A 16,091-nucleotide genomic window follows, 5' to 3' on the forward strand; every position below is an offset into this window, starting at 1 on the left:
AGCCCAAGCCTCCTCCCTCCACCCTCCGGAAGAGGAGTGGCTTGGGGTCCAAAAAGAGAAAGAACGGATGTGCAGCAGCGCTCCCGCCTGTGCCTGGGCCTAGCTCTCAGGATGGAGACTGGGGAGAATGGGGGGGGGGGGCTCCAANAAGGCCTATGATTATGGCACTACCATTTCCCTTGGGAGCCTTCCAAGATGTGAAGACCCCGATCCCAAATCCAAGATTAGGAGAATGTCTCTTGGCAAGAGGATAAGTTATTGGGAAGCTTAAGAAGATCTTTGTCTTCCTGGTTCCAAATAGTCCCCATTTAAGAAACATTTATTTCTCCCTTATCTCAATCCCCCCATCAGGGACCAGGAAAGTCTTCTTAAGATATTAGTGCTGCAGCCCTCTCCAAACTGAAAGGAGCCAGTTCTCCACTCTTCTCTGCATCTCACTGCTTGCCAATTCTTCACAAATCACCTTTGGCCCTAATTATTGCAACATCCAATCTCCCTGCTTCCTCCTTGGCTGTCCTCCAATCCAAATCCCACTGGCAACCAGAATATTATTCTAAAATGCAATGTGAGACTTTTGTTCCTGTTTACAGTTTGTAGCTAAGTGCCTAAGCATTGCATTTAAGCCCCTGAAAGCCTGTACTCATGAATTTTCTCCTCCTGACCAATTCCTCAGGACAGATGCAGGACTGGTGATTAACAATACTACATGCCAAAGGGCCATGTCCTGGGAGACTGGCCAGTCCAACTGATGGATCAGTAAACATGCCTGTAAATAACACATGAGATGCCTACAGACCCCTATGCTGTATGACAAATCATTCTCCAGGAACTAGAAGGCTACAGGGCATTTGTGACTTCATTCTTAGCAACCATCAGGAGGAAGCCAACCCTCACTGGGAAAGGGGGTTGTCTTTCAGATAGAGACCAAGACCAGGATCAAGGACAGAGGAAGGGAATAAATTATACAGAGCTAGAAACAAAATAAGTCTGAACCTAGGTTTATTCTCTAAACTTAAAAAATAAAATGCAGTGATTAAAGGTCTGGGTTTGTGTCCTTATCATGACTGTGATGGAGCCTTGGCAGTGGGATCAGGGCAAGTAACTCTTGCTCTCTGGGCTTGCTTTCCACAGCACACTGGAAATGAAGGTGCTTTGTGAACATGTTCACAGTGCAGGGCGGTGGGGGGGGGGGGCTCCAAGCTCACTGGATCATGGCTAGCACTCCAGGCATCAGCTTCTGCTTTATGGTGGGGTCTGCAGGGGGAGTGTTCTTGACCTTCAGGATGACCTCATGAGCTTCCTGGAAGAGGTCCTTCCCCACTGCAGCCTCTATTCGCTGGCGCCATGCAGCCAGCTTGGGTCGGCTTTGGAAGACCTGGCAGCCAGCACCCACGGGCTGTAGGAAGAAGACAATAGAGTGAGGTAAAGCTGAGGACCTACCTCATTGTCTGGTCTGTGGACCCCAGTACTCCAGCAGGGATTTCCATGCACAAGCATAATTTCGCAGCCAGGTGTGGACAGCATAAATAGGACTTCAGCACCTCCATCTAGTGGGCCCACACTACCCATGGCACTCACATGCATGAGTTCAGTGATGGCTACCAGATCAGCCAGGGAGATGTGGGGTCCGACAATAAAGTCCTTGTTCTGGAGGAATTTGTCCTCGAGCAACTGCAGGGTCACATCCAATTCAGCCATTGTGTCTTCCAGTGTCTTGGGAGATACTTGCTCGCCCAGGAAATTAGGGAGCATCACCTGGTGAGGGGGCAGGCAAAGTGGGGGGTTAGAGAACAGCCTAGCCATGGTTGTAGGAATACAAGACCCCCAACTTTGGAGTTGTTTTTTGGTTCTATGCATCTTTTTTCCATGACCTAGCTAGGCCTGCAAGGAAATTTCCAAGGGATTTCTTTTCCCAGGTATATTCTTGCTTCCCTGATCTCTGACTGGCTGAGCCCTTGGGATATCAGACAAAATTACTCAAACCTCTTTGAGAACCACTCAAATGGGGACCTGAACAATGGTTTTAATACTTTGTGGGGAGGGAACTAGCCTAAGATGTACAATCATGCATCGATTAATGGTGGGGATATGGTTTGAGAAATGCGTCATTAGGAGATTTCATCATTGTATAAACATCACAGAGTGTACTTAAACCTGATTGGCATAGGTCAGTCACTCAAAATGGCCTGTTGAAGAAATCAAGAGACATGGTAAACAAGAAATGGATGAGCTACTGCTGGTATAACACAATGAACTATTTTACAGTCATTTTTTTTGTATAAGTAGAAGGAATATATTCTAAAACAATGATAAAAAAGTATAGTAAAGTAAATACATAAACTGGTAACTTAGTCATCCATTATCATATAAAGTATTATGTATTGTGGTGCTGTTGGTATAAACATATCTACTGCATTCCCAGTCATGCTAAAGTATAGCACATGCAATTATGTGCTGTACATAATACTTGATATGATAATAAACAACCATGTTATTGGTTTGTCTATTTTCCATACTCTACTTTTTAACATTATTTTAGCGTATACTCCTTCTACTTAGAAGAAGTTTGCTGTAAAGCAGCATGCCATGTTTCACAGGTAGCAGCCTCAACCATCTCAAGTTTACTAGATCTCTTTGCTGCATCAAAAGCACAAGACAGACCTAGCTGGTGCTTTTCAGTCTTGTTGGAGGCCACCTCTTCAGAGGCTGCAGTGCACAGGTGGCTGAGACAGAAGAATCCATCATCAGTGAGCTGTGTTAGCCAGGGGGAATATTTCTGCACCACAGATCACCTGCAGAGAATCCACAACCCCAGGGCCTGTGCTTGCAGAGAGCCACTAGGCTCTACCTTACCATGAAAAAGATCCTGTAAAGGGGTGTGGATACACAGTGACCCACAGCAATCAGAGGGACAGCCTAGAGTCCTGACTCCCAAACTTCTGCACACAATAGAAACAACCAACAGACATAGCATCATACCCTCTGTACCCTCTGAGCAATCAGCAGCAAGTCCCTGATAAACCAGAACACACTGGTGGGATGTCCATAGCAACTAGGGGAGTGGCTCCTGTGCCCCCAGAACCATTGGAGGGATCCAAAGTCAAAGGATGATGGACATCTTCTAAATGTCTGAAATCCTAATGAAATTCAAACCAAGGTTCAACAAGAATTTTCTTTGCCTTGACATGGTTTACTGTAAATAACTCTAATGCCAAATTTGAGCATATATATCACTCTTTATCTTGATTGATAATTGTTACCCTAATAGCCAACATTGTACCTTCAACCCATTTCAGTGTATTTCTCCTTATGGTTTAAAACATTAATTGGAATCATTCTCTATTTCTTTATTTTCCTAGTTCAAATTTATACTTCCTTCTCTTGCTCACTATTCTCCCTCTTCTTACCATCTGTTGCTACCTAAAATACCCCCATCCACCTCTTTCTCCTTTGTTTTTAATATTTATTTTAATCTTTGTTTTTATTATGATTTTCTATCTTTTCTTTCCTCCCCTCTTTTTTCTTTCTTGCCTAATCTTTCTTCTTCCCCCTTTCAGCCTTCATATAATGTTATAGAAATTTTATTATACTTAATAACTAGACATAACTAATTTTTCAACTTGCTCCAGAACTTTCCTCAAGTTTATACCTGGATTAGAGGAACTGTGGAGAACACTATCAACAAGTTTTTTTTTTTTTTAATTTTCATAGGTTATATAATATGTGCTTTGGCTCTAAAGTGATTGAGGTAAGTAGGATTCAGTGACTTCTCTCAAAGTGGTGCTGGTACTGAGATCAGCAGAGCCCACACATTGAGTTAAAGTATCAATACTTGGATAGTCACCCAAACCAGGGTTTCTAAGAGAGAGAAGTTCACAAAATAATCTGTGGCTAAAAGAAGAGGTAAGAATAGAAAATATAGGAAGTGAATCATTCCAATGAAGAGATAGAAATCCTAAAAAATAATCAAACAGAAATCCCAAAAATGAAAGGCTCAACAAACCAAATTAAAAATTCAACAGAAAAATTAGACCACTTTGAAGACAGATTTTTCAGGCCTTGAAGAGAAAGCACATAATCTTGAAAATAAAGCTGACCACAAAGAAAAGATCATGACCAGAATATTAAAAAAAATCTGGGATAACATCAAGAGACCAAATTTAAGAATCATTAGGGTACAAGAGGCTCTGAAATACAAACTAAAGATATGCACAATATTTTCAATGATAAAATATATATTTTCCAAATCTTAGTCATGAGATGGAAATTCAAGACATATAAAACTCCAAAAAGACATATCATAATAGATCTACTTTAAGAAACATTATAATAAAAATTCCTAATATACAGAATAAAGACAGAATTTTAAAAGCTGCAAGAGAAAATTTACTGATCATATGTACAAGTAAACCAGTTTGAATTTCAACTGATTTCTCAACCCAGACCCTAGAAGCCAGGAGGGCTTGGAATATATCAAGCTTTGAAAGAAAATGGGTGCCAGCCAAGATTACTATGCCTGGCAAAATTATCCTTTAGAATTAAATATGAAATAGAAACCTTCCAGGATAAACAGAAACTAAAAGAATTCATAACCACAAAGGCTGACCAACAAAACAAACTCAATATTTCATGAAAAATAAAAATGAAAACCAATATAGGGACGAATTAACTGGAATAATACTCAATTAAAGGAGAATCAAGGCATCTGAATACCTTTAATTTATTTAATATCAATTGTTTAGAGCTCTGCCATTTCATCAGTGCCTGTTAATATTAATATTTATGTGTACCAGGAGTGTAGTTGATATGTTTTATTTGCAGTAATCCAATCTCCAAAGATTTCCTTTTGAAGACACTTTTCTCCCTCGTTAATTTTTACATTCCTATTGTACTAAATATTAAGTGTTCTTGGACAATTTTAGTGCTCATGTGTTTTAGGGACAAAAGTGAAATGACTTTATCATTAAACCAGAATGTTTGTTTTTAACTCATAGATCAAATGTGCCTTAATCATTTTTTTCATTTATATTTCAAACATTTAGTAGGCTTGCCATTTTAATATACGTGATTGGAGATCTGCTTATTTGTAAATAGCCTTTTGCTCATTTGGAAAAATAAACCAGTGGAAATTTTTTTTTTTAAGTAGAATCAAGCTGCACATGGTGGTGCACACCTGTAATCCCAGGGGCTCGGGAGGCTGAGGCAGGAAGAGCTCAAGTTCAAAGCCAGCCTCAGCAATTTAGGTCCTAAACAACTCAGTGAGACCCTGTCTCTAAATAAAAATATAAAAAGAGCTAGGGATGTGGCTCAGTGGTTGAGTGCCCCTGAGTTCAATCTAAAATACCAAAACAAAAAAAAAAGTAGAATCAAGTCTGAATTAAACATTAAAAATAGGGGCTGGGGTTGTGGCTCAGCAGTAGGGTACTTACCTGGCACGTGTGAGGCCCTGGGTTCGATCCTCAGCACCACATAAAAATAAATAAAATAAAGATATTGTGTCCAACTACAACTAAAAAATATTTAAAAGAAAATAAAAAACCCATTAGAAATAAATCAAAATGGCAGGAGATAAAAATCACCTCTCTATAATAACATTGAATGTACCTGATCAAAACTTTTCAATTAAAAGATATAGATTGGCAGATTGGGTAAAAAAAAAAGACCAAGCCAGGCACAGTGGTGCACACCTACAAGCTCAGTGACTAGAGAGGCTGACTCAGGAGGATTGAAANGTGTGTGTGTGTGTGTGTGTGTGTGTGTAGAGACTAGGGTTGTGGCTCAGTGGTTAAGTACCTCAGTCTCAGTAAATAAATAAATAAATAAATACGTACATATATACATACATAAATACATACATACAAAAAACAAGACCCAACAATATATTGTTTTCAAGAAACACAACTTAGAGACAAAGACATCTTCAAATTGAAGGTGAAAGGATGGGAAAAGCTATACCATGCAAATGGTACTTGTAAAGAAAAGGGGTAGTTATTCTCATATCAGACAAAGTGGACTTCAAGCCAAAATTAATCAGAAGAGATAATGAAGGTGACTTCACACTGGTTAAGGGAATCATCAAAAAACAAGACATGGGCTGTAGCTGAAGCTCAGTGGTAAAGTGTTTGCCTTGCATGTGTGAGGTACTGGGTTTGATCCTCAGCATCACATAAAAATAAACAAAGATACTGTGTGTCCATCTACAACTAAAAAATATATTTTTTAAAAAAACAAGACATAATGATTATGAATATGTATGCACCAAAACAATGGTGCATCTACATACTAAAAACAAATGCTTCTAAATAGTAATAATCAAATATGATTATATGATAATATAATGATATCATATAACCATATGAGAATACTGGGTGACTTCAACACACCTCTCTTACCATTAAATAGATCATCCAGACATAAACTAAATAAACATTCTTCAGAACTAAAAAATACTATCAATCAAATGGAACCTCACAGACATCTATAGAATATTTCATCCACCAATGACTCAATTTACTTTCTTCTCAGCAGCACATGGAACATTTTCTAAAATGGATCATATTTTAGGTCACAAAGCAAATCTTAGCAAATACAAAAAAACAGAGATTCCTTGCATCCTATCAGATCATAATGGAATGAAATTAGAAGTCAGTGACAAGATAAAAAACAGAAACCACTCTAACATCTGCAGATTAAATAATACATTTTTGAATGATTAATGGGTAGCAGAAGAAATCAGGGGATAAATTAAGAAATACTTAATTTCTTTTTTATTTTATTTTATTTTTTTTAATTTTTTATTGTTGGTTGTTCAAAACATTACAAATTTCTTGATATATCATATTTCACACTTTGATTCAAGTGGGTTATGAACTCCCATTTTTACCCCATATACAGATTGCAGAATTACATCAGTTACACATCCATTGATTTACATATTGCCATACTAGTGTCTGTTGTGTTCTGCTGCCTTTCCTATCCTCTACTATCCCCCCTCCCCTCCCCTAGAAATACTTAATTTCAACACCAAAATCAGTAGAAGACAGGAAATAATTAAAATCAGAACCACAATTAATGAAATTAAGAATAAAAAAATAACGGATTAATGAAGAGTTAGTATTTTGAAAGGATAAACAAAATTGATACACCCTTAGCCAAATTAACCAAAAGAAAGAGAAAGAAGACTGAAATGAACAAAATTCGAGGTAAAAAAAATCACTATTTTGAAAATTTACACTCAAAAAAGCTAGAAAATCTTGAAGATATTGAGAAATTCCTAGACAAAAAATATGAGCTACCCAAAATGAACCATGAAGATATAGAAAACTTAAACAGATCAATATCAAGTAATGAAATGGAAGCAACTATCAAAAATCTTCCAACAAAGTAAAATCTAGGATCACATGGATTCTCAGCCAAGTGTTCCCAGTCCATCAAAGAATATAATATACTAATATCAATCTTCCCCAAATCATTCCATGAAATAGAAACGGAGGGAACACTTCCAATTCATTCAACAAAGCCAATATCACCTTGATACCAACACCAGATAAAGACCCATCAAGGAAAGAGAACTTTAGGGCAACATCCTTGATAAAAATAGATGCAAAAATTCATAAAATATTAGCAAACCATAAACAAAAACACATTTAAAAGATAGTGCATCATGATCAAGTGGGTTTCATCCCAGGGATGCAAGATTTGTTCAACATATAAAAATCAATAAATTTAGTTTACCCATAGAGTTCATAATAAGAATCACATGATTATCTCAATGGATGCAGAAAAAGCAGTTGACAAAGTACAGCACCCATTCATGTTTAAAGCACTAGAGGAAATAGGAACAGAAGGAACTTACCTCAACACTGTAAAGGATATATATGACAAACCCAAGGCCAACATAATAGTGAACTGAGAAAAAGTGAAAGCATTTCCTAAAAATTGAAAAGCAATGAAAGAAAGCATTTCTAAAAACTGTAACAAGACAAAGATGCCCACTCTCACCATTCCTTTTCAGCATAGTCCTTGAAACTCTAGCCAGAAAAATCAGGCAAAAAAAAAAAAAAAAAGGAAATTAAAGGAATATAAATAGGAAAAGAAAATGTCAGGGCTAGGGTTGTGGTTCAGTAGTAGAGTGCTCAATCCTCAGCACCACATAAAAATAAAATAAAGGTATTGTGTCCAACTACAACTAAAAACGTTTTTTTAAAAAAAGCTCAAATTATTTCTTTTTAAAATTATTTCTATTTATTTCCACATGATCCTATATTGAGAAGACCAAAAATTCTCTACCAGAGGACTTCTAGACCCAATAAACAAATTTAGCAAAGTAATAATTTGCCATAAAAATCAATGTCTCCCAGCACTGGGTTTGATCCTCAGCACCACATAAAAAAATATTTTTAAAAATGAATCTGCTAAAAATGAAATTAGAAAAACTATTCCATTCACAATAACCTCAAAAAAAAAAAAAAAAAAGACTTGGAATTAATCTAACGAAGAGATGAAGGACCTCTACAATGAAAACTATAGAACACCAAAGAAAGAAACTGAAGAAGACCGTAGAAGATAGGAAAACCTCCCATGTTCTTGGATAGGCAGACTTAATATTGTACAAACGGCCATGCTATCAAAATCTGTTTTAGAGATTCAATGTAATCCCTACCAAAATACCAATGACATTCTCCACAGAACTAGAAAAAGCCGTTCTAAAATTCATTTGGAAAAATAAGAGGCCTAGAATAGCCAAAGGAATTCTGAAATTCTGAGCAAAAGAGAGCAATCCTGAAGGCATCACAACACTGGGACTCAAATTATACTACAGAGCTAGAGTAACAAAAAACAGCATGGTACTGGCACCAAAACAGACACAGAGACAAACCCACATAAATACAGGTATCTGATACTAGACAAAGGTGCCAAAAACAAAAAAGAATACAAATAATAATAAATTCTGTTGAGGATGTGGAGAAAGTGAACACTTTTACACTGTTGGTGGCATTGCGAATTAGTACAACCACTGTGGAAATCAGTATGGAGATTCTTCAAAAGACTAGGTATGGAATCATCATACAACCCAGCTATACCACTCATTAGTATTTATCCTAAAGAATTAAAGTCATCATACTACAATGATACATACATACCCAGCGCAATCCACAATAGCCAAACTATGGAACCAGCCTAGATATTCATCAGTGGATGAATGCATAAAGAAAATGTGGTATACATACACAATGGAGTTTTATTCAGTAGAAAAATAAAATTGTGTCATTTGCAGGAAAATCTATGAAACTAGACCATTCATTATGTTAAACAAAATAAACCAATCTGGGGGGGCAGTGCTGGGGTTGTGGCTCAGCAGTAGAACACTCGCCTCGCACGTGCAAGACCCTGGGTTCAATCCTCAGCACTACATTAAAAAAAAAAAACTAGATATGAAAAAGGAAAAGAAAGGTGGGGAGTGGATCTCTTGAAAATCAAAGGGAGATCAGTAGCGGAAGGAATCAGGGATCAGAGGGAGTTGGGAAGGGCTGGGGAATGATATTGGCCAAATTATAATGTAATATTGTGTGCACACACAAATATATAACAACAGATTCTATCATTATGTACAACTATAATGCATCAACAAAAATGTGGAAAGTGTGTAGGGGAGAAGAATGTTGGAGCTGGGGCTGTGACTCAATGGCAGAGTGTTTGCCTAGCACATGTGAGGCACTGGGTTCGATCCTTAGCACTACATTAAAAAAATAAACAAATATAATAAAGGCAGTCTGTCTCTATCCATAACTACAATTTTGTTTTAAAAAAGAATGTCTTGTGATATAACCGGTTACAAGCATGTATTCATGAAAGCTCTTTTTACATGACCTTCCTCATCTGCATTTTGTTGGAGTTTGACATAAGTGACTCCATTTTGGTATCAGCAACTTTCACAGGGTGTATTTCAAAGTATATAGTTTAGTGTACATAGTTTAAGTAGATCTACATTGTTGTGGAGCCATCTCCAGAACTCTTTTTTAAAATATTTATTGTTTAGTTGTAGGTGGACATAATACCTTATTTTACTTATATGTGGTACTGAGGATTGAACCCAGTGCCTCACGCATGCTAGACAAGCACTCTACTTCTGAGTCACAATCCCAGCCCCTCCAGAGCTCTTTTTATCTTGCAAAAATTCATCTCTGTATCTATTAATCATAACTCCTCATTCACCTCTTCCCCAAGCCCCTGGAAATCACCTATCACTCTATCTTCTGTGCTTAGATTCCAGAGCCCTGCTGAAGTGAACCAGTGTCACAGTCCCACCTTCAAAATATAGTGTTTCTTCATTTATGATAGGGGTAGGTCCCAATAAACCCATCATTAATTTGAAAACATCATAAGTCCAAAAAGCATTTAATATAGCTAATGTACTAAACATTATAGCTTAGTAATACTGTTACTAAGTACACCAGAGCTATGGCCTGCTTCTGCTGCCTAACATCAGGGAGCATATCATATGGCATATCAGTAGCCAGAAAAAAAGATAAAAATTCAAAGTATGGTCTTTACTGAATGGACCATCCTAAAGTTGAAAAATTATAAAATGAACCACTGTAAGTTGGGGACTATCTGTATTTGAAACAAGAGACAAACTGAAACTACCTGAAGCCACAACCCAACCCACCTCCTTATTAGCTGGAAGATAAGCCTTGTGCCCTGGATACCTGACGAAAGTATAATCCCTTCCTGGGAGTGTTTATTATATACTTCAATCTCTATTTTTATTTTATATATAATATTTGGCATTCAATAGTATCTTATGAAACATATAAAGAAGCAGGAATTTGTGATCCATAATCAAGAGGGGGGAAAAAATCAGTGGACTGAGGTGTTGAAATTAGCTGACTTTTTTCTTTCTTCCTTTCTTTTTTTGTACCAGGGATTGAACCCAGGGGCACTTAACCACTGAGTCACATACACAGCCTTTTTTTATATTTTATTTTGAGACAGGTTCTTGTTAAGTGTCTTAGGGTATCACTAAATTGCTGAGGCTGGCTTTGAACTCACGATCCCCCTGCCTTAGCCTCCTGAGCACCTAGTATTACAGGCATGCACCACAGTACCTGGTAAAGAGTTTTAAGTAACAATGATAATATGTTAAAAAAGTAAAAAAGATTAATGAAGCCTGGGTGAACAGATGGTAAATTTAGCAGAGAAATGGAAACTAAAAAAAAAAAAAAATAGCCAAATAAAATTTCTAGAAATGAATCTACATATCCTAAATAAAGTATACCATATGGGCTTAACAGCTATCTGAGTAAAACAGAAGAAATAATTAGTGAAGTGAAAACAGGACTGTAGGAAATACCCTAACTGAAGTGAATTGGATGTTGCCCAAATCCCTTTGGGATAAGGTCCTAACTATCCCCTCATCCCCCAACCTTCCAGCCTCACCTTATGCCACAGGGCCCGTAGGCAATTTCTCCGCAGAGTTGTGTGCTGCCATGCCAGATACTCATCCACACGGGCGCGGGTCTGCAGGTCCTGAGGGTACCAGTGGTCAGGGACCTTGTACTTGTGTGTCAGATAGAGCAGGATCGCCACACTGTGGGCATGGGGGGGTATATAAATGGGTGGGGGAAGTGCACTATGTTAGGGACTTAATACCCAGTACCTTCTTTGATCTTCCTGACAATCTGTTAAGCCTTATTTTCCAGAGAAGGAAGGCAGGCTTAGAAAGGTGAAGACTTGCCTCAGGGCATACAGCTCTTATTGGCAAAGCTGGGAGTCTTTCTGGGGCTAATACCCAACTTTTTCCTACCACCAGGGAAAATCTCACAACAGAGTATCCCTTTAAGGGTTCAGAGACAGTTTTTGATCAGAGGATCAGAGAGAGTTTCCTAGAGGGGGTGGCATCTAAATGAGCCTTGAGGAAACTCAGTCCTTTCTGGTTTGTGTATACTCTCATTCATTGTCATTCAGACCAGCCTCAGATTACCTGATCGTTCAAAAAGAACATCATCATCCCTCTATTCTCTATGTCATTCTTTCTGTTAAGAATCAGCTTCTATCTAAACCAACCACCGTGGCTCAGCCCCTTAAAACCTTACTCAGGATGGCCATTATGGCGCATGCCTATAATCACAGTGGATCAGGAGGCTGAGGCAGGAGGATCATAAGTTCAAAGCTAGCTCAGTAACTAAGCAAGGCCCTAAGCAACTTAGCAAGACCTGTCTCAAAAAATAAAAAGGGTTGGAGATGTGGCTCAATGGTTAAGTGCCCCTGGGTTCAATCCCTGGTACCAAAATAAAAAACAAAACCTTACTCAGGAAACATTGGGTGCTCAGAATCCTAGAACAACAGAACAGGCATGGCCTCTAGTTTTTTTCTCCAACCCTGGTTTATGAGGGCTGTCATGGCATGGGGATGGGGATGATCCTTAAAGGACATTGAGAATGTATTCACTGGGGCTATAGGAAAGTTTTCAGGAACTTGGTGTAACCCAATGATTGGGTATCACAACCCAAAAGTAAGAAAATCTCTGTATCTGCCACTGGCTCATGTTCCCTATTAAGATTCCTGCATCCACACCCAAGCTTACTGCCTCAGTTTTTCTGAGCAAGATTCTTTGGTGCTTCTTCTGCTCCCAGATAATTGTTCAAGGCACCTCTGAGTGGGTCCCTATTAGTATGGACCTCTCCAGGGTGAAAGAAGAGAAATGGAGAAGTTGCTCTCTGCTCCTGGCTGGTACACAAGGGTGTTCAACTCTGAGCTGACACAAGGACTCAGGATACTAGGGGGCAGCAGAAAGGAAAGAATGGTGCTGGGAGAAAGCCAGAGGAATTCACTGGGGTGCATGCATCTCAAAATTTCAGAGATTCTGAAATCTCAAAATTCTAGGTTCTCCTTGCTTTGGAAAAAGTGACTCATGTGACAAAAGGGCAGAACTGGGAAAAGGCTTGGCATTTCCTAAAGAGGGAGATTTCAACTTCTTGGGATTTGCTGTGATATAAAACATCCACATGTATAGAGGTATAGAGGGTCTCCCAGAAGGGAGACCTATAGGGAAGCTACAGTGGCTCCAGAGATGGAGACACTGGGTAATCCAGATACCACCAGGCCATCCTGATCTAAGATTGCCAGAGGGATGCCCCCATGGTGGGTGAAATGTCATCCACTCCTGCTCCAAATCTCTGTCCCAGGGATACTCTTGTCAACAAATAAGAGACAGGAACAGAAGTAAAGTAGGTACCTGGTTTTCCAACTGGAAAAGAAGACAGGTAGGGAGGGGTCTGGCTTCCAATCCCAACTCTCTGTGGGATATGGGGGCAAAGGAACCCTTCATCTCTAAGTTCTTTAGTTTCCTTGTCTATAACTATCTATGGGTTAGGACAGGATGTTCTGCTAAGGCCTGGCAGAAGCCCCAGGTTCCCAATTACCTCTCAGTCAAGATGAAGTCCCCATCCTTCAAGGCTGGTACCTTCTTCAGTGGGTTCACCTGGACAAAGGCATCACTGAGGTGCTGGCCTGTGGAGAGCCCATTATGACAGGGGTGGGAAGAGAAGGCTGAGCCTTCCATGTAGACTGGGCCCACTCCCTATGATGCTCAGGCCCAATTTCATGGTTCTTCTCCCCACTGGTCTGCTTTCCTGAATGGGACAAACTGGTGGGGGGCTTCAGTGGAAGGAGGGGGGTGGTTGTTCCAGCAGCTGGAACAAAATATACCTTGACATCCTTTGACAAGTCCTCACGGGCACTACCCCTGTCCAACCCCTCTCCACCCCCACAACAGAGCTCAATGTGCAGGGCATGATGTTTAGGCCTCCTCTTTTCACCATTGCCAGCTTCATAAACTCATGCTTAGAGTGTCCCTAAGCTGCAAGGGCAGGCCACCTGAGTGGATCTCTAACTTCCAACAGCACCTGTACCCCATAGTCTGACAAAACACTTTAAAAAATTGGCTTTTCTCTGCTATCTATTTACTTGTTATCAACCTTTATTGCCCATCTATGTTCCCTTGCTCCCCTTGACCTAGGCTCTAGGACTACAGAGCTGGCCCTGCTTTCAGGTTCTGGTGAAGCTGGGACAATCTAATTTCCTGCCCTACCCACAACTCCTGCAAGGTATGACCCAGTGTCCCTTGAGAACCTGGTCTCTGCATTGAGCTTGTTTTAATGGTTTCTGCTCCTTCAGACACTCTCAGAAAAGCTTCTAAGATCACTTAAGTCTATTGCTGCTCTGCCCCATGGCCCTCAGTGGTTCACCATTAACCCTGGATCAAGTGGAATCTCCTCAAAGCTACATTGGATCATCTTTTCCCTCCACCCTTGAGGCTACCCTCTTTCCTTCAGACTGTTCCTCCACTAAAGGCATCCTCCCCTCCTTTTCTGGTGGAAAAGGCACCTCTCCCTCTGCACCTCTATAATTGACAGCCAACTTGACATCCCCTTGTCCACCATGCCCTTTCCTCTGCCCTATACTCTGTAAAGGCAGTCCCTGAATAAGGCAAGTGGGCAATCCCCAGAGGAGGTTGGGTAGAAGTGAAGTTTCAGGCAGAGGGACAGGCTTGAAAAGGCACAAAGGCCAAAAGAGGGGCACCTGGTGTTGGGAGAACTCAGCCAGAAAGCTGAGCCAAATAGAGTCACCCTGCTTGACCACCCAACACCACCTATATTCTGCAGCCTCCTCCTCTTAGCACCCCACCTCTGCCAGATTTGAGCCTGAGTCTGTCAGCTATCCTTGAGGATCCCCTACAGGTCTGTAAGAGAAACAATCACCCCTGCTCAGGCTGCAGGTTTCACCAAGTGGGGGGGGGGTCCTTCTCCCAGAACACCCCATGGGGGCAGTCTCCCTTGGCAGCAGGAAAGGGAGGCAGAGGACAAGATAAGTAAGGCAAAACAGGAGGAGCAGAAGAAGGAAGGGACAAAAGGGACCCCAGTACACTGTGGGACAGTGTAAAGGACAGAGCTGGAAAGACAAGTTCCCAAAGCAATGCCTCCTCTTTGTGTTGTTGTCAGTCTCAGGACTGGGGACCACAAGGGAGGGACCTAACTACATTTGGTTCCCTAACCCCTCTCCTCTCTCAACCATCTATTTTCTGGAGGTCGTCTATCTTAAGGCCCAGGTCACACCTATTTCATGGGCGCCAGGCCTTTCAACTCCTCACCCTATCATTTGGCTTCAGCAGAGCCCCTATTGTCTATTCCATGGGACAGCAGAATTTAGGGGAGTCCCAAATCTTGGATCTCCTTGCTGGTTCTCCTTTCTCACAAGATTTCCAAAGCCAGATCAGCGATGTCCCCAGGAAGTGGGTGGCATGGGAAGTGGCCCTAAGCTTTTGTGCCTCCCAGAGTGACCCTTCCCTATCTCTCAGTTCCCAAAACCCCAGACCCGGGCCCACCCTTGAGCAGCTCCACGGTGCGCAGCTGGAAGTGGATGCCGTTCTTCTTAGCGAAGATGTACACAGCGCGGCAGGGCTGGGACAGCAGGTCCAGGTAGAGCTCCAGGCCCATGGCGGCGGCGGCGATGACCAGACTTGCAAGTCCCAGACACAGCAAAAACGTTGACGATAGATATTTAACCAGTCCGTGTTGGGCGGCTCCAGCGCTGGGGCACTTTGCCTTAGCAGCTGAGCCTGGCAGGGGTGAGTGGAGCGAGAGGGTGGGGGCGTGGTTGAGGGGAGGCGTGTCCTAGAGGTTGGTGCTCCAGGAACTCAGACCAGATAGATGCGCTGGAGCCGGCGAGGGAGGCACGAGGAGGTCCCAGTTTCAGTTCTTCTGTGACCGGTTTATTTGACTTAGCATAATGTCTTCAAAGTGCATCCTGTTGTAGTGTGTTTCAGAATTTTCCTATCATCCCCGTGTCCAAGATGGGAAAACCGAGGCATTGCGTGATGATAGATCCAGAAAGTCAGTCTCCAGACTCCATTCTCTTAGAACAACACTAGCAATCCTGGTGCCAGGAAGTGGCAAAGCTTCAGGCTTGTATTCAGCATTTTGTGGTCACTTGCCTCATTTGAATTGCACGTCTTGAAATTTGATTGTGTGTTCCTGTGCTAAAGCACTTCCCTCAATCACGTTCCTGAGTGTCCTAGTCCTGTTTAAGCT

At 40.8% G+C, this 16,091-nt stretch overlaps 1 protein-coding gene across 2 annotated transcripts; it reads right to left on the reverse strand.

The window, feature by feature from the left end:
* Window positions 1-982: 982 nt before the first annotated feature.
* Window positions 983-15,626, reverse strand: LOC107154665 (glutathione S-transferase theta-1). 2 transcript variants are annotated; one of them, XM_048785050.1, is made up of 5 exons: window positions 15,386-15,626; window positions 13,425-13,512; window positions 11,440-11,590; window positions 1,566-1,755; window positions 983-1,391 (listed from the first exon to the last, which is right to left on the reverse strand). In XM_048785050.1, the coding sequence occupies exons 1-5, from the start codon at window positions 15,495-15,497 to the stop codon at window positions 1,330-1,332; spliced, it is 603 nt and encodes a 200-aa protein (XP_048641007.1). In that variant the 5' UTR covers window positions 15,498-15,626; the 3' UTR covers window positions 983-1,329. The 2 variants fall into 2 exon arrangements, with proteins under 2 accessions (XP_048641007.1, XP_015355816.1); XM_015500330.2 differs by having other exon boundaries at window positions 983-1,396; window positions 1,579-1,755; window positions 15,386-15,619.
* Between the last annotated feature and the right edge of the window lie 465 nt (window positions 15,627-16,091).

The sequence above is a fragment of the Marmota marmota genome, unplaced genomic scaffold (genome assembly GCF_001458135.2).
Source record: "Marmota marmota marmota unplaced genomic scaffold, marMar, whole genome shotgun sequence".
In the NCBI taxonomy this organism is placed as follows: domain Eukaryota; kingdom Metazoa; phylum Chordata; class Mammalia; order Rodentia; family Sciuridae; genus Marmota; species Marmota marmota.